This window comes from Notamacropus eugenii, chromosome 5 (assembly GCF_028372415.1).
Source record: "Notamacropus eugenii isolate mMacEug1 chromosome 5, mMacEug1.pri_v2, whole genome shotgun sequence".
Taxonomy (NCBI): Eukaryota; Metazoa; Chordata; class Mammalia; order Diprotodontia; family Macropodidae; genus Notamacropus; species Notamacropus eugenii.
Window position 1 is genome coordinate 427,523,747 of NC_092876.1, and position 21,394 is coordinate 427,545,140.

The 21,394-nt window shown below is 37.2% G+C and overlaps 1 protein-coding gene across 1 annotated transcript in view; it reads right to left on the bottom strand.

The window, feature by feature from the left end:
- Positions 1–2,160: 2,160 nt before the first annotated feature.
- HUNK (hormonally up-regulated Neu-associated kinase) overlaps positions 2,161–21,394 on the bottom strand; it is a 140,278-nt gene continuing 121,044 nt past the window's right edge. The window contains exons 9-10 of the mRNA XM_072615097.1: positions 12,656–12,833; positions 2,161–5,794 (exon numbers count right to left, since the gene is read on the bottom strand). Of these exons, the coding sequence (XP_072471198.1) occupies positions 5,127–5,794; positions 12,656–12,833 (846 nt within the window). The 3' untranslated portion in view covers positions 2,161–5,126. The remainder of the gene's footprint in view (positions 5,795–12,655; positions 12,834–21,394) is intronic.

Sequence of the window (21,394 nt, forward strand, 5' to 3'; positions counted from 1 at the left end):
TTTTATGAACAAGTATAAAAAAGCATACCTACTAGGTTATATTTAAGGGAGAAAAGGAATTCACAGAATTTACTGGCACACACATTGCAAACTTATAAAAAAGTAATAGAGAGGCAGTATGGGGAAGTGGCAAAAGATTTGGACTCAGGAGACCTATGTGTCCGCCTGGTCTCTAACACTCCGATAGTCACTGTGCAACCGTAGGCAAGTCTTTATTTAAAATCTTTGAGTCTCATTTTTCTTGATGTAAAATGAGGATGATACCTGCTCTCCTCATCTTGCAAGGTTGTCATAAGCATAAAAAAAAGCATTTTTTGTGTGTAAATCTTAGAATCCTACATAAATGTAATTATGGTTGTCACTGGAAATAGTAAAAAAAAGTTTCTTCCCTGATTTAGAAAAAAATACTCCATATCAGATGGAGGGATTTTATTATTATTATTATTACTGTTATAGAGTAACATAGAGCCAGGAAGATGGGTTTAGGTCTGCTTCTGACACTTACTGGCTGGTTACCTCTGGGTAAGTCAATGAAATTTTCAATGCGATAGACAACTTTTTAAGAAAAGAACTTGCAAAGCAGAAGTTTATCTGGAATGGTTGAGGGAGTTTCTTATATCAATTATTATTATCCTTATATTAATTTCCCTATTATTAACTTTGCTCTTTCCTCTCTTTAAAAAATCAGTGTCAACTTCGAAGTTCTGGAGATTAATTTAGATTTGTACACCAAAAATAACAAAATAATGAAAATATAATTCCCCCTCCCCAAAATGTAGTTTAGAATTGCAGGATGTAAGAGTTAGAAGGAACCTTAGGGGTCATTTAATCCAATCTCTAACTGAACAAGAGTCCATTCTACAATACAGATGACAAATGCTTTCACTCCATCATGAAAATCCTCCAATGATGGGAACACCATTTCTTCTCATGGCAGCCCCATTTTACTTTTGGCCAGTAATCATTGCTAGAAGCTTTTCCATATATCAAACCAAAATCTGTTTTCTTCAATTTCCACCAAGTGGAAAATTCTTTCCTGAACCTAAGAATAAAATCTATTCTCCCTTTTACACCATGGCCTACATATTTTTGAATATTTACAAAATACTGTTCTAGGAGTCAGGAAGACCCGACTTCTTCCACCTTATAAAACTACTAGCTGCCTGATCTTGGGCAAGCTATCTGACCTCTCTGTGCTTCAACTTCTTAATCTGTAAAATGAGTGGGTCGACCTTGACAGTCACTAAGGTCCCTTCCAGCTCTGAATCCTTTGCACCTCCTTAGTATTTTCTTTTCCAGACTAAATAATCTTGGTTTCTGTTAAGGCATAGTCTACAATCTCCCCACATTCTCGGTCATCTTCCTCTGAAATGCTCCATTTTTTAGCAATATTCTCCCTAAAATATGGTCCTTAGATGTTTATAAAATCCTCAAGACCTGGTCCACTGTACATTGAGAATATTACCTCTCTTTGTTTTGGATACTACTCCTTTTTTAAAAAACAATTTCACATTAGTCTTATTGTATAGAAGAATTAGAACATATGGGAGGAACCATGAGAAAGAAAAAAATATAAAACACCAAAAAGGGAGTAAATAGCATGCTTTGATCTGCATTCAGACTTCAAATTTCCTTGTCTGGATGTGAATGGCACTTTCCATCATGAGTCCTTTGGAGTTGTTTTGGGTCCTTTCATTGCCGAGAAGAGCTAACTCTATCAAAGTGGGTCATTGCACAATGTGGCTTTTATTATGTACAATGTTCTCCTGGCTCTGTTCACCTCACTTAGCATCAGTTTTCTGCTCCTTTTTTTTTTTTTTCAAATAGTCTAGTGTAGCATTAATATTTTTGGTTGTCATGCTACACTATTATCTCAATTTGAGCTTGCCATTTTACAAATTCCCCATATCTTTTCCATATGAACTGTTGCCTGGCCATACTTCCCCTATCCTACACTTGTGATGGTTTGTTTTGGAGCCCAAGGCGGAACTTGGCATTTATTCCTATTATATTTTATCTTACAAGTTGTGGCACATTGTTTTAGCTCATTAAAGATTCTTTTTGATCCAGAGTCTGTCAAAAACATGCTAACTATATCTCTCAACTTCATGTTATCTGAAAATTGAAGGAGCACGTTAGAAGGACTCACACAAAGGAGAAGTAGCTTATGTTTTTTATTACTGAAACTTCCTTCTGATTACTAGAAGTATTGGGAAGGACAAGACATGGCGTGTTTCAACAGTCTAAGAAATGAATGAGACAAATGTTACCACTGTACAACCTTAAATAGAATTTTTCAATCTTTTAATTCAATTGAATTCAGAAAGCATTTGTTAAATGTTACACATTTTCTTCACGTGTACCTACTCTCCAGTCAATTTAGCTTATTTGCAGATCCTTGTAAACATCATTCATTTTTACCACCTCCAGGCTTTTGCACAAGCAATCCCATGTCTGGCATGTTCTCACCTACACTTTTTACAACCTTTAGTTTCCTTCTAGGCTCAGAGGGCTTTCCTGATTTCCTCATGTATTTTTGTCCTCCCCATATAATTTTGTATGTATTTTCTCTATTTCCTGTATTTTCTTATATGAAAACTTGTATCTCTCCAGCAGAATATAAGTTATTTGACTGTCAGTGCAGTAGGAACAACATCTTAAACCTCCCTCTCCCCCCTCTTCCCACATTGTTTTAGGGACTATCTGCCTGTTTATTAAAAGAAGATGAGGTCCCTGACTTGTTTTCACTAGAGTCTTCACAGATGGGATTTTGGCTTGTCATTACTTTATTCAAAAGGCAAAGGACTTTCCTGGAGCCTGTGATCCAGCTCTCTAAGTTAGCCAACACCTATGTTAAGATAATCACATTAGTGTTTCAGCTCTGCTCACTCTCCTTTGATTACCAATTGTTTTCCCAAAGCGTCAAGGTCCATTCATGATTCCATGGAACAGCAGTAAAATCAACGGCTAAGAGGAGAAAGCAATCGAAACAAAGAGCTTAAGTTGGAAATAATCAGATACAGTGAAGACAGATACAGCCCAGGCAAAATCCTCAATGCACATAGCCTTAAAATCCTCAGCAAATCTGTGTGGGGAAGAGAGAACTAAAACCTAGTCTCTTCCCTCCCTCCTTGCCTTTCCTCTCATCCCCCAACCAAGGGCTGTACTTCAAAGGAGACAATGCATTTAAACATGGCATATGCCTGGTAAATTTGTTTTCACAGCTCATAACAGACAGCGTTGTTCTAGAAGGTGCTACCTTTCTTGGCAGTCTAGAAATAACATTGCTACAGAGATGGTTTAGCCTTCCAGCTATAAGAATTCCACTTTAGTGATCCTTTTGTGGGAACCAAATGCAAATATCTGAGAAACATTCTGGAATATCCCAAGTTAGCATTTTAGAAGACGGGTGTGTCAGAACATATAAATGCAGGAAATTAACCACCTCCCCTTCCAGCCCCTAATCCCTGCAAAATACATACCATCCATGCATGTAAAATGGACATAGTCCATAATTGGCCTACTATGTGCCAGACACTTTACAAATTTCATTTGATCCTCACAACAATCCTGGGAGGAAAGTGATGCTATTATGCCCGTTTTATGGCTGAGGAAACTGACACGGACAAATTAAATGACTCGATCCGGATCACACAACTCTTAAGTGTTTAAGGCCAGATTTGAACCTGTCTTTCTGAGTCCAAGCCTAGCACTTTATCATCTACTCCACCACCTAGTTGCCTAGCCAAAAGAAGACTGTATTTCATTGGTAAGATCCCTTCCATCTCTAGAACTGTGATAACTTCTAGCAACCTTTTTAAAGTTCCCAATGAAACCATGATGAGCTTAGTAGAATAATTTCTTTTTAGCCTACCAAACAATTTCTAAAATAGTTAGGCTATTTGTGTTCAGTATCTCATGATGAAAACTTTCTTTGTGAAAGAGTGGTTTGCTATTTTGGAAGCTGAGGTGGGGAGAGAATCAGTGAATAGTGATAAGAAGGGGGGAAAGAAGGGACTGCAACGAAACATTAAAAAATGCACACAAGAGCAGAAGGCATTTCAAAAAAGGGACACAAACAGGACATTTTTGTCACTACCACATTAAACTTAAAACACAAACTGTACTAACCAAAGTTCACAGTTACATATATAGTCCTCTTCTGTTCTTTGTCTATGTTTATTGATATGAATTTAGTAATAAAAAAATTTTAAAGGAAAAAGAAATGATTCACCCATTAACTAGTTTCAGGTAAGGATGGGAGGAGGCTCAAACACCTCACACCAAACAACAATAACAGAAACCTTTGGCAAAACCTTGCTCCAGAGAGCAGAGTTCCTGTCTTCTTTTTCACCATAATTCTTGAAATTCAGTTCATTCTCAGTCCAACAGCCTTTCTTTGGGGAGGTTGTTCTGTCTTGTGTCTATAGCTCATCAATGCATCAAGGTTGCCTGTATTTCTTAATTTTGATATCCTGTGTCAATAAACCAGAGCAATGAACTCTAGACTTCATCTTATTGGAATGCTGTGACATCAATAATGGATTCACTCCATTGCAAAAGCAAGGACCACTTCACTAAAAATAGAAAGCTTTTGTGAATCAAACTGTTCTGCCAACTGAATACTCTTTTGATATAGCTTTTTTACACATGATTGTGACATACAGTAGAATGAAAAGATTCGACTCAGAAACACATAGATGTTGGCAGTGTCTACATAAGACAAAATTAAGAAGAAATCTAGCAATTGTCTGGTTAGTTTCATACACATAGACTGTCAATACACAGAAGTTCTTATTCCCAAGGGGGATGATGATGAAGGAAGAAGGGGTGAACGATCCAGATTGGCAACTGTTTGTCAAATTCCTCCCACTCCCACCTAAATATTTCACTATATAGGCTTCGAAGACACTGATGAACTTCAACTGTTGTCTTTTTTTTTTTAAAACACAAAAATATATCAAGAGCTTATCTATCTCTCATCTCATAAAGTGAGGCTGTGAAAGACAATTAATATAAGATTCCTCACACATAACACTGGCAGATATGCAGAGTTATGTAGCAATATGGTATCTTTGTGGTGAAACTTCCATATCTAAGAGACAGTAGAACTCTGATGATCTAAATTAACATTGGCCTTTCACACTGTCATTGGTATCAAATGAAATGTTTCCTGGATTAATCTGATGTAGTGGAGGCAGCCGGGTCTCCAAAGGCTTGTCAGTGGAGGACTGAATAGTCTGATTTCGCTTTCTCAACATTTGTCCAACTCCCATCATGGGAAATCTGCCTCTACTTTTCACACAATTTGGACTCCCCAAAGGATGTGTGGTGCCATTAGGAGGACCTGCTGGAGGAGAACACACACCCTCTTCCCTTGAAGGGCTATTTTTTTCTTCATAGGCAAAAGAGACTGGAGTAGAATGTGCAGGAGCTTTGCTAGGGGAGATGCTCCCCAGTGGTAAGACTGGGGATAATGTCCTCTCATTAGAGTTTCTTCGTAAAATGTTCACTGGTGAACTCAAAATCCTATAATGATGAGTCGGAGAGAGCAGTTCTATTTGGTCCTCTCGATCTACCGATTCAAAGGATCGCACAACATCTAGGATTAAATGAGCTTCCTTGGATTGGATCCCTATGCTTGCAGGTTCCTGTTGATGAAGCTCCTGCTTCTTCATAATTCTCGGGGTCCTGGGATGCTGAATTTCAAGATATTCCAAAGAACAAGAAGCAATACAGCCAGTCTTGGCTCCGATAGCAGCTTCGTGGAAGGGGCTGAGGCCACGAAATGAATCTGCAATCGAGAAAATCAAATTATAGAAAATGTTGTAATTGCCTGATACAGCTTGCTTGATAGCTACAGGACAAATAGGAACAAGAAGAAAAAGAGTAACTAAGTTTCTTCTTCTTTTTAAAATTATAAATTATAAGTTAGTCAACAAAAACAAATATTTCCATATATAACAGCCAGAAAAATGTGATTGCACAAGAAACCATGAATTTATCACATATTTTAATATGTACTTTAGTATATAAGTATTTTAATACATACAATAAATTAATCAAAACAATTAAATATAATAATAATCATTATTATAATGTATATAGAATTTTTACTATATATGGCTGTGCTTTTCTGGGTCCCCATCTGAGCTCCCTTCTGCTCTTTTGTGTATTTTTAAAATGTTTGTGTAGTCCTTCCTCCCTCCCTCCCTCCCTCCCTTCCACCCTTCCTTCTTTCCTTCTTTTCTTCCTTCCTTCCTTTCATTTCCTGCCTCCTAATCTTCCCAAGTTCACACCCCAAAACTCTTCTAAATAAGTCTTCCCTTTAGTCAAGCAAAACAAATTTATGTTGCACTTATATTTTATCACCCCTTATCCAAGAGGTAGAAGGTAAGCATCATCACTAGTCTTCTGAAGTTGTTATGATTACAAACCATTTATGCACAAATAAAGTTAATTGTTTTAAAAATAATTTTTTGCTGGCATTTAACTGAGCAAAATGGTTTTAAATAATTTCCTTTATTTTCTCTTCATCTGTTGTGAGTTCTTTTTCAGTTTTGATATTAACAATTAGGTTTTTCTTTTTTAAAAATCAGATTAGCAAATGGTATGTCTATTAGTTAAAAAAACCAAACTCTAGCTCCTAGCATTATTTATAATTGAATAGGTTTTTTGTTTTGTTGTTCGTTTTGTTTATCTCTTTGACTTTCAGAATTCCTACCTTGGTGTTAACTAGTTTGTAAATTTCTATGATAGTCAGAGTACAACAATATCTTTTTTTTAAATGAGAAGAAAGTTTTGACAGACTAAAACTTTGGGCTTAATCTAATATGATGATCAGAGATAATTACAAGTCTTGCACTTGACTGAAAAATCAACCTTTTATGTACAAGATGGGAAATTCATAGATAGACAGGAACTATATTGAAGAGATCTATGAGCCTGTAGAATCTCAGCATAAGGAGTCAGCAAGGTGACACAGCACCCTAAAAGAGGTACTGAGATGCATTGAGGGACACAGCTTCTAAGAACAGAGGAAGTATTAGTCTTAATGTACTCTGTTTTTGTCAGACCTCATCTCAAGTAATATTTTCATTTCTGGGCTTCAAAGTTTGTAAAGGACACTGGTAAACAGGAGAGTATCCAGAAGAAGGCAACCAGGATGGTGGAGAGTCTCCAGTGCACAGCATGAGAAAAGATGTAGGAGAGACACAATAGTGATGTTTTATATTTGAATGGTGGTCACACTGGGGAGGAATTAGAGGTGCTCTGTTTCCAGAGGGTGAACCAAGAGCAAAGTGTAGAAGTTGGAAGGAGGCTAAATTATTGTTCCATATCATGAAAGACTTCCAAACAATTAGAGCTGTCCCAAAATGGAATCTACTGCTCTGATAGGTAGAGTGGACTCTTTGTCCTTGGAGGTCTTCCACTAGATGTTGGATGACCAATATTTTTGGAGGTGGTACGTTGGGCACTTCTTTGATGTTTAGGCTATACCAAATGGCTGTTGAGGGCCCATCTAAAACCTGTAATTCCATGAAAGAAACTCCAGATTAAACACACTGATAAATATCATAGCCACAATCCAGAGATTTTAGGTCAAAGAAAGAGTCTCAAAAGAAACCAGGAAGAAAATGTGAAAGAATCAAGTAGCAAAGAATCATAGTCAGGATCACACAAAATTTGGCTTAAAGTTAATTTTGGAATATGATATCCCAAAAGACAAAAGAAAAATACCTACAGCTGTTGGTTCATAAAAACTTCTTGAAGAAACTATAGATATTGTTACAGTATCTTTAAAGTCCAAATGGGATGTTGAGGGAAGAGCAGTGAACAGTTGGGAAATCAACTGAAAAAGATGTCTTATGGAGTCAGGAAAAGAGTACGTGTTTTGGAGTTTTGATTTATGGGAAAGAAATGAGTCTTGGAAAAGATAATGTTGGATAGAAGCTGGAAAACAAAGAGGTAAAGAAGATGGACAGCTCTTCTCTAATGAAGATGGTTCTGCCTTCCTTTTGAGGATTTTTTGAGAAGAAACTACGTTTGGTTTCTTGAGAGAGATGTGGAACTTTGTTTTCACAAGTGAAAAAGAGTCATTTGCTCTTATGGAAAGGATTTGAGGTGACTAATTTTGACATTTTCCATAGTCAAAATACTGTAAATAATTACCTGCCTTTGCTTTATTACTCATTTTTATTAGTTCCTAAATCATATATGAGTGACTACATTTAGGAAAGGAGAGTTCTCCAGTATATCAAATGAATGATATTTAATGAACTTGTTTGAGGACTTAATTAATGAATAAAAATACTTTTATTAATTAGAAAGAAAACATCCAAATACACCTTCTGAATAACTGTAAAATTCTATGTAACCAGGATAAAAATGGGAAAAACCCAACTAGCAGGTTAAGGAGTAACCTTATAAGTGAGTGTGGTAAAACCCATAAAACCTGGCTACCTAACCAAGAATAACTTACCCCTGAAAAATGACTATAATGTTACAGATGAAAAAATGAGGGGAAATAGAAGACTCTAAAGCATTCCTTTTAAGAAAAACAGAGTTGGGGACCAGTCTTTCCCCTCTTTTTACACAAACAAGAGAGACAGGAGAAACCTAGAAAGGTAACTATTTTTGAGAAAATTGAGAGAATTAAATAATAATTAGGTGTTTATATCTTAATAGGGAGAAAAATCATTAGCCCTTCAAAACCTCACCTTTTTTAAGAGCCAAAGAAACCTCAAGTCTTGAGGGGAATCTGGTGCTGCTTTGTTTGATTTGAGAGTAAAAAAAAAAACAAGGAGAAAAAGCATATAGAAAGGAAGACATAAAGGAGAGAGAAGTAATGTTTTTCATTATAGGTATGCATTGTAATAAAAATATATAAATATGAAGGCAGAGGTAAAGAGATACAGTTATAAACTTTTATCTGAAGGTGGAAAAGAAGACAATACACACATGAAGAATGGAATGTAGAAATACATTAAAATCAGTCGGGAAATTGAAGGGGATGGGGAGAAGAAAAAGGCTGGATAGAATGGAAGAGGAAATAATTAGAAACAAAAAGATTCCCTCCTTTTACTATGGAGATCATATTATGAAGGGAGCTTAAAAGGAGAACAAGATCTAGCAACTTAGACATGGGTTTGATTAATAGAGGAAGGACAAAAGGGTAAGATCAGACCATTTCAATTATAGATAACTATTATTAATCCCAGGGGCAGCTAGGTGGGCCAGTGGATGAAGTGCCAGACCTGGAATCAGGAAGACTCATCTTTATTAGTTCAAATCTGGCTTTAGACAATCACTAACTGTGGGATACTGGGCAAGTCACTTTGTTGTTTTTCCATTTCCTTATCTCTAAAATGAGCTGGAGAAGGGAAATGGCAAACCACTCCAGGACCTCTGCCAAGAAAACCCCAAATGGGAACACAAAAAATTAGACATGGCTGAAAAAAAAAAGACAACAACTGAAGAACTGAATTGCTAATGTCAATACATTTAATTTCACTTTTCTTTTTCCTTATAAAAGGAGCAAGAGGCAGCAAAAGAAAGACTATGATGCCAAGAAAAAAACATAACAATCATATCCATGAATGTGAATGAGATGGGAATTCCCATAAAACAGAAGAGGGTGGCTGAATGGAACAGAAAGCAAAATTTAACAATATATTGTTTAACGTTCCCCTACTAACCCTGTTCTTGACCTTATAGACTTCAAAATCATGCCTGTACTTTTCTCTTATCCTGGAACTTTTCTTCTCACCTTGGAATATCCTACTACCTTTGTGGTCAGCTCATAGAATATCCCTCTACAAGATTTTCCTTTTTTTCTAATTGGTGAGTTGCTCCTGAAACCTCCTGGTTCAGGAGCCCAGGCTGGCATATCTTCATTCCTCTTTCAGCAATAAAGGTTATTTTCCCCACTCCAAAATCACTCACTCCCAACTAGCCAAGTACCGTCACCCCACCTCCTGTGCTATGCTTTTCAGTTTCTTTTTTGTGTGTTGGCTTCTTCCATTAGAATGTAAATTCCTAATTACATTAGAATGTAAATTATTACATTCCATTAGAATGTAAATTTCCAGGACAGAAAATATTCTTTTTATCATCTGTGTTTGTATCTCCAGCTCCTAAGACAGTTCCTGGCATATATTTAGCACTTAAACAATCATTCAATCAATCATTTCTTCTTTCCTTCAAAACACTTGGAATATAAAATCTCACACAAAGTTAAGATGAATGATTGGAGTAGAATGTATTAAATCTCCAGTTAATCCAAAACAGTAAGAATAGCAATCATGATCTCATAAAAGAGAACAGTTAAAATGTAAACAGTAAAAAGAGTTAAGCAAAGAAACCATATTTTGTTTAAATGCAACATAGAAAATGAAGTAAAATAAATATTAAATACATATGTACATACAATGAAGCATATTAAATATTTAAAGGAAAATCTAATTGAACTTCTGGGAAAAAGACAAAAGAGTAATTTTGAAGAATCTTAATTTGCTCCTTTCTTATTTAGTCATATTTTAGCAAAATATAAGCATGGAAGAGTTAAAAAGCTGAATAACATTTTAGAAAGGCTGAATATGATAGTTCTCTGGAAATTGTTGAATGGAAATTAAAAGGAACATACATATTTCTTGGGTCTGCATGGCACTCTTAACCTAAATAAATGTAGAAAAATCAAACACATCCATTATTGATGATAACACAAATTCATAATCAACAAAGGTAATTTAGAGAAAGGAAAGTCTAAGTAGAGAAAAAAGACTGTATGAATCAAAAAACAAACTGTATACATGATAGAAAATGTCATCAAAGAAAATTATAATGAACATTAAGAAACCTGTTAGAAGAAACCAAAGCAGTTTTAAGGGGAAAAATTATATCTCAAAACACATTAATCTACAAAAGAGAAAAGCTAAAAAAAAGCCATAAACACACAAAAAAAGAAATTGTGAAAGATTAAAATTAAAAAAAATTGATGGGTAAATAAAATTTTGAAGCTTATAAAGAGACTAATAAAGTGGAAAAGCTATTAACTAACTTTTTAAGGAAGGAAATACGAAATCACCAACATGAAAATGTATGTAAAAGGAGAAATCACAACTAATGATGAGGAAATAAAAGGAATTTAGACATCATTTTCCCTAATTACATGCCAACTTATGCCAATGGATAACAACAAATTCATATATATATATATACATAAACATAAAATACCTGAACAAGACATCAATTCACTTTAATTTTTAAGTGCAACTCTCTGAGGATTACACAATAGGGAATAACCTGCATTATACAGAGAGAATTAATTTGAGCTTCTTTACCTGGAGAATTTTCTATACCTGTGAAATCTGAGGTACAGTTCCCATCCTTATCATTATCAAGTAGCTAAGGGGCAGAGGGAAGGGACCTATGAATACAATAATATTTAAGGCAGTACTTTTTATTAGAGTAAATAATTATAAATATTGTGGATGCGCATCATTTAGGGAAGAGCTGAACAACTTGTCATAACATGAACACAATGGAAATGAAGGCTATGATAACTTCAGAGATCGATGGAAGGACATGTAAGAAATGATGCAGAATGAAGTGAGCAGACCCAGGAGAATGTGTTTGACCATAATGATGTGAAAGAAAACAACCCTGAAAGACCTTTGACTACAGGAGCAACCAATTATAATTTCAAAAGACAGAAAATGAAACTTATCTTGCATCTCTTAGTAGAAAGCTAATGGACTAGAGGTACAGAATCAGATATACATTCTCAGATGTAGCTAATATATTAATATGTTTTGCTTAACTACACACATTTGGTACAAGGGAGGACTCTTCCTTGAGGAGGGGGCAGAGAGGAAAATAAGTTGGTAGTTGTGATAATGAAGAAAAGCATCAATAAAGCATTTTTAAAGTTAAAATAAATGAAAAGATAAAGGTAAGATAATGTTTTAAAAACAAGCTTGGAGTAGTATATAAATGTTACCTATTATTAATATTTAATTAATGTCAAGTTCCTAGCTTGCAATTTGTACCAGGAAAGAAAGGGGAAGGCCCACAAATTTGCTTTTAATAAAAAAATAGATTTCAAGTTCAATTTGCAACATGATGCATTTCTATTTTTTTCTACCAAATATATATTGTAGGTATAAATGGCTTGTTTTAATGGCCCAGTGTAGGCAGCTGCCTAAGTGGTGTGATATGAGGAGTGATTTAGGGGCCCTGGCAAATCTCCCAGCTGAAAAATATCCCCTTTGTAGACCAATCTCCCTGTTTCCAACACCCCATGCTCATTCCTGCCTCTGTGCTTTTGCTCATGCTGTTTCCTTACTTAAAGCCCTCCTCCCTAATCCTTCAAGTTCTGCCTCCCCAAACAGTCTCTAACTTCTCCAGCCCACACAGATATCTCCCTTCTTTGACCTTCTGTTGTGCATATAATCGGCAACACAGTTAGACATGTACTTGTTCTCTGTTTTATGTGCCTTAAACTTGTCTCCTCAATAAGACTGTAAACTGTGAGGGGAGGAACTATGTTTTATACTTCTATATCTTAACAGGGCCATGGATAACACTGGGCATATGGAAGGCATTCGATAAATACACCTAGGTTGATTGACGAAGTAAATTGCTTTGGACTAACCTTTTTCTGGTAAACTAGGCTTGGTAGCTTTCTGGTCCTTTCTGGCCTTGGTGTTTTGAATCTGTGTGATGAGACAAGCAGATGGCTGCTTGGATGAAGTCAGGTTCTTATCTAGTGTTTTTGGAAATGGTCGATGAAGAAAATCCCCTTTCTTCTCTTGCTCTTTAAGCTTTTTGTCCTTTAAATCAAGAGAGAGAAACACACACAGAGAAAATCAATTTGATTCTTCTTTAAAACAGAAACAAATGAGAAATGTTAAACCATCTGAGCATCACACTAAGGGCTGTATTTAAAGAAAGAAAAAGTAGTCACAGTTAATCCAGGGAATTAAATGTCCCTTGAAATTCTGCTACCCTATGCTCCTTGGATTCAATGACTTCTGGATCCTTTGAACCATGCTGTTTCAAGAAATCCCACCCAAGGGCAAGGTCGTTCTTGTGAGGTCATTTATTCTGGGTCACACTGATTGAAGTAAGGACATATAAATCTAGGCTATCACAAATCTACCAGCTGCCTTTAAAGTGATACACTGAGATTCTGTTTATAGCATTTCCTTTGCAAGGGCAGCACTAAATTTAAAAGCTTCTAATTTATTTTAAACCAACCAGCATTAAGGAGAGTCAAGGAAGTGAATAACAAAATGATGACTTCAAATTAGTTGCTCTGTAAGATCCTGGGTAGGAGTTAAGTAGCACATTGAACAGAGTGCCTGGGCTGGAGTCAGGAAGATCTGAATTCAAATCTGAACACTCACTTAGCTGTGTCACTCTGGCCAAGTCACTTAACCTTGTTTGCCTCCATTTCCTCATCTGTAAAATGAACTGGAGAAGAACATGGCAAACTACTTCAGTATCTTTGTCAAGGAAACCCCAATAGAGGCCATGAAGAACTGACTATGACTGAAACAACTGGACAACAATAAGATCCTAGATATTAGAGTTTGGTTTAGGTAGAAAGGCTAGACCTTTCTCTAGTCACTATTCTTAGAGACATATAATTGACTTACTTAAATACACACACACACACACACACACACACACACACACACACATTATATAGGAGCACCTGTACATTTACCCTTTAATTTATGAATCTCCAATCCCATAACATACAGAGTCATTCTTTAGGGCATTCATATGCACTTATAATAAGCAGGTTTTGCTGTGAAGAACAAAGTTTGGCCAACAGAACAAGAGCAGAGCAGATTCCTCCCAAATTACACTTATTTCTTCTAATTGTGTTTGACTTCAGGCATCACCTATCACCTTCCTTCTGGTAGCTACAGGACAGAGACTGTCTTTTGTTTTTGTTTTCGTATCTCAAGCACTGAGCACGACAGGCAAATAGTAGGTACTTCATACGTGTTTATTGACTGTTCTTTCTTACTGGATTCTTTTATTTTGTCAGAGGCTGGAGATTTTACCCAGGTTATTATTTTTTTTTTTGCTAGCAGTAAGCTGTTTATTACCGAATGCTCCAAAAACACATTTTTGCCATATTGTTTTTGCTATGTTGGTTAAGCAAAACCAGTGAATTTAAAATCACCTTACATAAAATCAAGTACTGAGTGTTTTCATCTGTCAAAAGTCTTACCAAATCATACCTTGTGAAAACAACTAGTTTGTTTTAACCTCCAGGCTAAAATACAAGCTTCTTTCTTTGCTTTTCTAGAGACTTTTTAAAAATCTAGGTTATTAATAAAAACTTTTAATCTTAGAACCTTTGGATGACAATCTGCCTGGTCATTAGGACAGTTAGTCCCTGACCTATTTAAATTCTTGTGTTTTTAGACTAGCCACAATTATCTCATTTACACTCTCTGTAGGGAATTAAAGACTAAAAGATAAAGATTTTTATCATCACTCATTTATTTATTTTGCCCATATTCTAATTAAAATTTTACTTTTTCCTAATTACATGTAAAAATAATTTTTAGTATTCTTTTTTTTTAAAAAAACATGAGAATGAGAATGAGAATGAGGGGGTTTAGGGTGTGTTCAGGGAGGACCAGTACTTTTGGTGTGATGGCTGCTGAGCCCTTTTCAGAACTCTTTTCACCTTTGGTATCCACCTGTTCCACCTAACTCTCACCTGTGGCTCCAAGAAGCTGCAGCATGTGCAGCGGCCACACCCCAGTAAACCATTTTGGCAGATGGGCCAAACCAGGTTGAGGGTAACCAAGAGTTCTGAAGCCCATTGGTGAGTTGGGGGGAGTGTCTCCCCCAAGCATGTTCAGAGGAAAGTGTCTCCCCCAAGCATGTTCAGACTTCATCTGGTGGAATGGGCAGATAAGAACAATTTGTTCCAACGGCTATGAAGGCAGATGAAGCAGGCGATGTGGAACACTTAGAGTTTGGTTAGACGCTGAAGATGCCAAGGCCATCCATTGCATTCTGAGCTATCACCAGGTATCTTGACTATGTCCTGCCACTGGACTGTGATGACTCAAGAGGAGAGAGTGAGACTGACGACTTTGTGCAACTCTTCCTCACTTAATCCAATTTATGCACGAATCAAATGATATCACCCATACCATTTCACTATTATGCCTCAATGTTCTGTGGCAACAGGCAAGTGATGAAGCCGCAGGTGTGGATACACTAGGAACTGTAGTCACAACCCTACACACAGGTAGTCCAGGCCATAGGGTCATTTCTCACTGGAAGCAGCTCCCTGCGTGTCTGAGCAGCCTTTCAAAGATCACACTGCTCACCTCCGAGTGTGAGAAAGGTGCCCTAAAAAGGTACCCTAAACATTGTCTGCTTACCTAACCCTGGTCTGATTACCACAGCAGGCAGGAAATCCCACTATGTGGTCAAAACACAAAAAACGTACAAAAATGTACAAAAACATCTACAAAGATGATTTTATTCACCATCGGCACATGGAATATGCACACACTAATAGACAACACAAAATCCAGTAGACCTGAAAAAAGAACTGCTCTTGTTGAAAGAGAACTCAACAGATATTACATCCAAATAGCAGCCCTCAGTGAAACATGGATGGCAAATGAAGGCTAGCTTACTGAAGTTGGAGCTGGATACACCTTTTTCTGGAGTGGGCACAGTGAAGGGGAGCACCATGAAGCTGGTGTGGGTTTTGCAATCAAAGCTAATCTAATCAGCAAGCTGGTATGCCTGCCAAAAGGAGTGAATGACAGGCTCATGACAATGTGATTGCCACTTGCAGGAAAATGCCATGCCACCATCATCAGTGCCTATGCTCCCACCATGACAAACCCTGATGAGGTCAAAGAAAGATTTTATTAAGACCTAGAGACCCTTATTGCCAATGTGCCAAAAGAGGACAAGCTTACAAGGAATGGAGTTGGAAACAGTAACAGCAATGGACATTTAGTACTGAAGACTTGTGCATCATATGATCTTTTCATCACCAACACTGTTTTCCATTTACTTAAATGCAATAAAACTTCATGGATGCACTCTCGCAGCAAACATTGGCATCTAATAGACTATGTGATTGTAAAGAGAACAGACAAGATGTGACAGTGACAAATGCAATGTGTGGTGCAGAGTGCTGGACTAATCATAGACTTATCCTTTCCAAGCTAAATATTTGCATTCGTCAAAAGCGCCAACCCCAAGGTAAAATGACTACCAGAAGAATTGTCAACAAATTAGACCTCTTCTCTGAGTGTGAACAGTTTGTTGCTGACTTGGACGGAAAGCTGAGCCAACACACAGTTGGCAACAGTGGAGCAGAAAAGGAGTGGGCAGCTCTCAGAGCTTTGGTGTACAGCACTGCATTGGCTCATCTAGGTCAGAACACTCGTAAACACCAAAACTGGTTTGATGGAAATGATAGGGAAATTCAGAAGCTGCTAAATGAAAAACGAGAACTCCACAGGATTTACCAGCAGGATAGTTCATTCACCTCTAAGAAGGCAGCATTTAATTCCATCAAAAGCAAAGTACAAGCAAAGCTTAGAGAGATACAGGATTCCTGGCTCAGTAAGAAGGCAGATGAAATTCAGTTTTATGCTGATAGTAACAATCCAAAGTGTTTTTTATGATTTTCTGAAAGCTATTTATTGGACCAAAAATCTATGGTGCATCACAACTACTCAGTGCTGATGGAGACACATTGATTAGTGACAAGGACACGATCCTAGAGGGATGGGCTGAACACTTCCATAGTGTTCTCAACAGACCATCATCAATCAATGCTGAGGCCATTGACCGTTAACCTCAGGTTGAAGTCAATCCCTCTTTAGTTGAACTTCCAACTGAAGAAGAGGTTTTGAGGGCCTTTAGGCTCCTTTCATGTGTCAAAGCACCTGGTACTGATTCTATTCCAGCTGATTCTATTCCAGTGGTCCAGCAGAGGAACCATTGCTCATACAAAAGCTGACTGAAATTTTCTAGGTTATAAGGCAAGAGGAGGTTATTCTCAGGAGTTCAAGGATGCCTCCATTGTCCATTTCTATAAAGATAAAGGTAATAAATTGTCCTGTGGCAATCACAGGGGATCTCTCTCTTAGTCATTACCGGCAAAATTCTTGTTAGAGTCCTCCTTAATAGACTGATCCTTCACCTGGAAGATGGTCACATACACATAACCAATGTGGCTTCAGAAAGAGCCAAGGAACAGTCGATATGGTGTTTGCTGCCCAACAACTCCAGGAGAAATGCCAGGAGCAGAACAGAGGTCTGTACACAACCTTTATAGATCTGACCAAGGTCTTTGACACTGTTAGTCATGAGGGCTTATGGAAAATTATGTCAAAATTTGGTTGCCCGGAGAAGTTCATCAATATTGTACGTCAATTTCATGATGGCATGTTTGCCTGGGTTCTGGATAATGGACAATGCTCTTGTGCCTTCCCAGTCACCAATGGAGTGAAACAGGTCTGTGTGCTTGCTCTCCTGCTTTTTAACATGATGTTTTCAGCCATGTTGACGAATGCTTTCAATGAGGATGAACATGGCATCAAGGTCAACTACCATACTGATGGCAAGTTGTTCAATTTGAAAAGCCAAGCCAAGCCAAGACCAAAGTGGAGGGAGTGTTGGTGCATGACTTTCTGTTTGCAAATGATTGTGCGCTCAATGCAGCCTCTGAAGCTGAGTTGTAACAAGCATGGATCAATTCTCTGCTGCCTGTGCTAATTTTGGCCTAATAATTAACACCAAGAAAACACATGTGCTCTAGCAGCCACCACCACACCATCCATACGTGGAACCTTCGGTGACAACAAAAGAAGAAGTTTTGAATGCTGTCGATAAGTTCACTTACCTTGGTAGTGTACTTTCCAGGGATGTACACACTGGTAATGAGGTTGATGCACCCATTGCCAGAGCTAGCTCAGTGTTTGAGAAGCTCCAAAGAAAAGTCTGGGAGAGAAGAGGTATTAGACTGACTACCAAACTGAAGGTCTACAGAGCTATTGTGCTGACCTCATTGCTATATGCTTGTGAAACATGGACAGTCTACCAGCGCCATGCCAGGAAACTCAATCGCTTCCATTTGAACTGTTTTAGGAAGATTCTGAGGATCACCTGGCAGGATAAGGTACCAGACACTGAAGTCCTTGCTTGAGCTGAACTATCAAGCATTCAAACTATTTCATGGAGAATTCGCATATGGCAGGAGAAGAAATGATACAAGGACACTCTCAAGGTTTCTCTCAAGAACTTTGGATTTGGCTGTGCAACATGGGAGTCACTGGCACAGGACCACTCAGCATTGCATGCCCACATCAGAAGGAGTGCCATGCTCTTTGAGCAAAGGAGAACTGAGACAGCACAAAGTAAATGCAGGATGCGCAAATTTGGAATATCCACCCCAAATATTCACAGGGACTATCTGTGCCCAACCTGTGGTAGAGCATTTCAAGCTCATATTGGTCTGATCAGACACAGTCAGACACACTGAAATTTCACTTTATCATGGTGATGTCATTTTGGTCCTCTTCAAAGATGGACAACAACCAACTGAGAATGAAAAGGAAAGTCCTGCAAAACATATTTCCATAAAAGTCATGTTGTGAAAGAAACACAGGCAAAAAAAATCCTACAAGAAAATAAAGTTTTAAAAAGTTTAAAAAGAAATGCTTCGATGTGCATTCAGACTCCATCAATTCCTTCTCTGGAGTCATGTGGATAGCATTTTTCATCATGAGCCCTTCTCAATTGTCTTGGATCATTGTGTTGGTGAAAATAACTAAGTCATTCACAGTTGATCATCATACAATATTGCTATTACTGTGCAAAATATTCTCCTGGTTCTGCTCATTTCACTTTGCATCTGCTCATGTAAATCTTCCCAGGTTTTTCTGAGAAAATCCTGCTCATCATTTCTTAAAGTACAACAATTTCATCACAATCATATTACATACTGTTCCGTCATTCCTCAATTGATAGGCATCCCCTTAATTTCCAATTTTTTGCCACCACAAAAAGAACTGCTACAAATATTTACAACAAGTAAGCCCTTTTTCTTTTCTCTCTGGGATACAAACCTAGCAGTGGTATTGCCTGGTCAAAGGGTGTGCATTGTTTTATAGTCCTTTGGGCATAGTTCCAAATCACTCTCCAGAATGTTTGAATAAGTTCGCAATTCCACCAATAGTGCATCAGTGTCTCATTTTCCCCACATATCCTCCAATATTTGTCATTTTCCTTTTCTGTTGTATTAGCCAATCTGATAGGTGTGGGATGGTTCCTCAGAGTTGTTTTAATTTGCATTTCTCTAATCAATAGGAATTGGAACATTTTTTCACAGGAGTGCAGATAGCTTTGATGAGTTCATCTAAAAAGTGTCTGTTCATATCAATTGGGGAATGATGTGTTATAGATTTGACTCAGATCTCTATGTATTTTAGAAGTGAGACCTTCATCAGAGAAGCTTCCTTTAAAATTTTTTTTCACATTTATGATTACTATGTATTTTCCTCCATCCTTTCCCCCCCTTTTTATCCTACTCTCTCTCCTTTTACCTTGTCCATCCTCAAAAGTGTTTTGATTCTGACTACTGCCTCCCTCAATCTGCCTTCCCTTCTATCAGTCTCCTCTCTTTTCTTATACCCTCCTCCCCTCCTACTTAACTATAGGGTAAGATAGATTTCTGTACCCAACTGAATGTGTTACTCCCTCTTTGAGCCAATTCTTATGACAGTAAGGTCCAAAAGTCCCCCCCCCCATTCTCCCTCTCCATCTTCCCGTCTACTGTAGAAGCTCTTTTGTGTCTTTTTTCTGAGATAATTTACCCCATTCTACCTCTCCCTTTCCCTTTCTCAAAGTGCATTCCTCTTTATCACTCCTTAATTTTATTTTTTACAGATATCATTTATTTTTTATCGATATCATATTCAACTCACATTCATGCTTTCTGTTTATATATACTCCTTTTAATTGCCTTAATAATGATGAAATTCTTATGAAGTACAAGCATCATCTTCCCATGTAGCAATCTAAACTGTTTAACCTTATTGAATCCCTTATTTCTCTTTCCTATTCACCTTTTTAAGCTTCTCTTAAGTTTTGTGTTTAAAAATCAAATTTTCTATTCAGTTCTGACCCTTTCATCAGAAATGCTTCCCTAAAGAATTATACTCAGTTTTGCTCGGTAGGTGATTCTGGGTTGTAATCCTCATACCTTTGCCTTCCTGAATGTGACATTCCATGCCCTCCAGTCCTTTAACATAGAAACTGCTAAATCTTGTGTTCTTCTGACTGTCACTTGACAATATTTTAATTGTTTCTTTTTGGTTGCTTGCAATATTTTCTCCTTGACCTGGGAGCTCTGGCATTTGACTATGACATTCCTGGGAGTCTTTATTTTGTGATCTCTTTCAAGATGCAATTGGTGGATTTCAATTTCAATTTTTATTTTACCCTCTGGTTCTAAAATCAGTTTTCCTTGATAATTTCTTGAAAGATGATGTAGTCCAATAATTTTTAAAATTATCTCCCCCAATCTATTTTCCAGATCAGTTGTTTTTCCTGATGAGATATTTCACATTTTCTTCTCCTTTTTGCACTCTTTTGATGTGGTTTTGTTTCTTGATGTCTCATTAATCCATTAGCTTCCACTTGTCCAATTCTAATTTTTAAGGAATTATTTTCTCCAAGGAGCTTTTGTGTCTCCTTTTCCATTTGGCCCATTCTACTTTTTAAGGAACTCTTCTCTTCAGTGAATTTTTGTATATCTTTTTCCATGTGGCCAATTCTCCTTTTTAGGGAGCTTTTCTCTTCAGTATATTTTTGTACCTCTTTTGCCGTCTGGCCCATTCTGTTTTTTAAGGTGTCATTTTCTTCAGTATTTTTTGTGTCTGCCTCCTTTACCAAGCTGTTGGCTCTTTTTTTCCATGATTTTCTTGCAATCATTCTCATTTATTTTCTCAATTTTTCATCTACCTCTCTTATTTGATTTTTTAAAATCCTCTTTGAGATCTTCTAGGAAGTCTTTTTGGACCTGAGAATAATTCACGTTGTTAATTGGAGGCTTTGGATGTAGTAGTTTTGACTCTGTTATCTTCTGAGTGTGTTTTGATCTTCCTTGTCACCATAGTAACCATCTATGGTCAGGTTCTTTTTTGTTGTGGTTTGCTCATTTTCCTGCCTATTTCTTGACTTTTAATTTAATGTTAAAGTTGGGCTCTGTTTCTGGAGTGAAGGGTGTACTTTCTCAAGCTTCAGGGGTTTTATGCAGCTATTTTCAGAGCTAGTTCTGAGGGTCTATAAGGTTTCAGTTCTTCCAAGGTGATAATGAAAA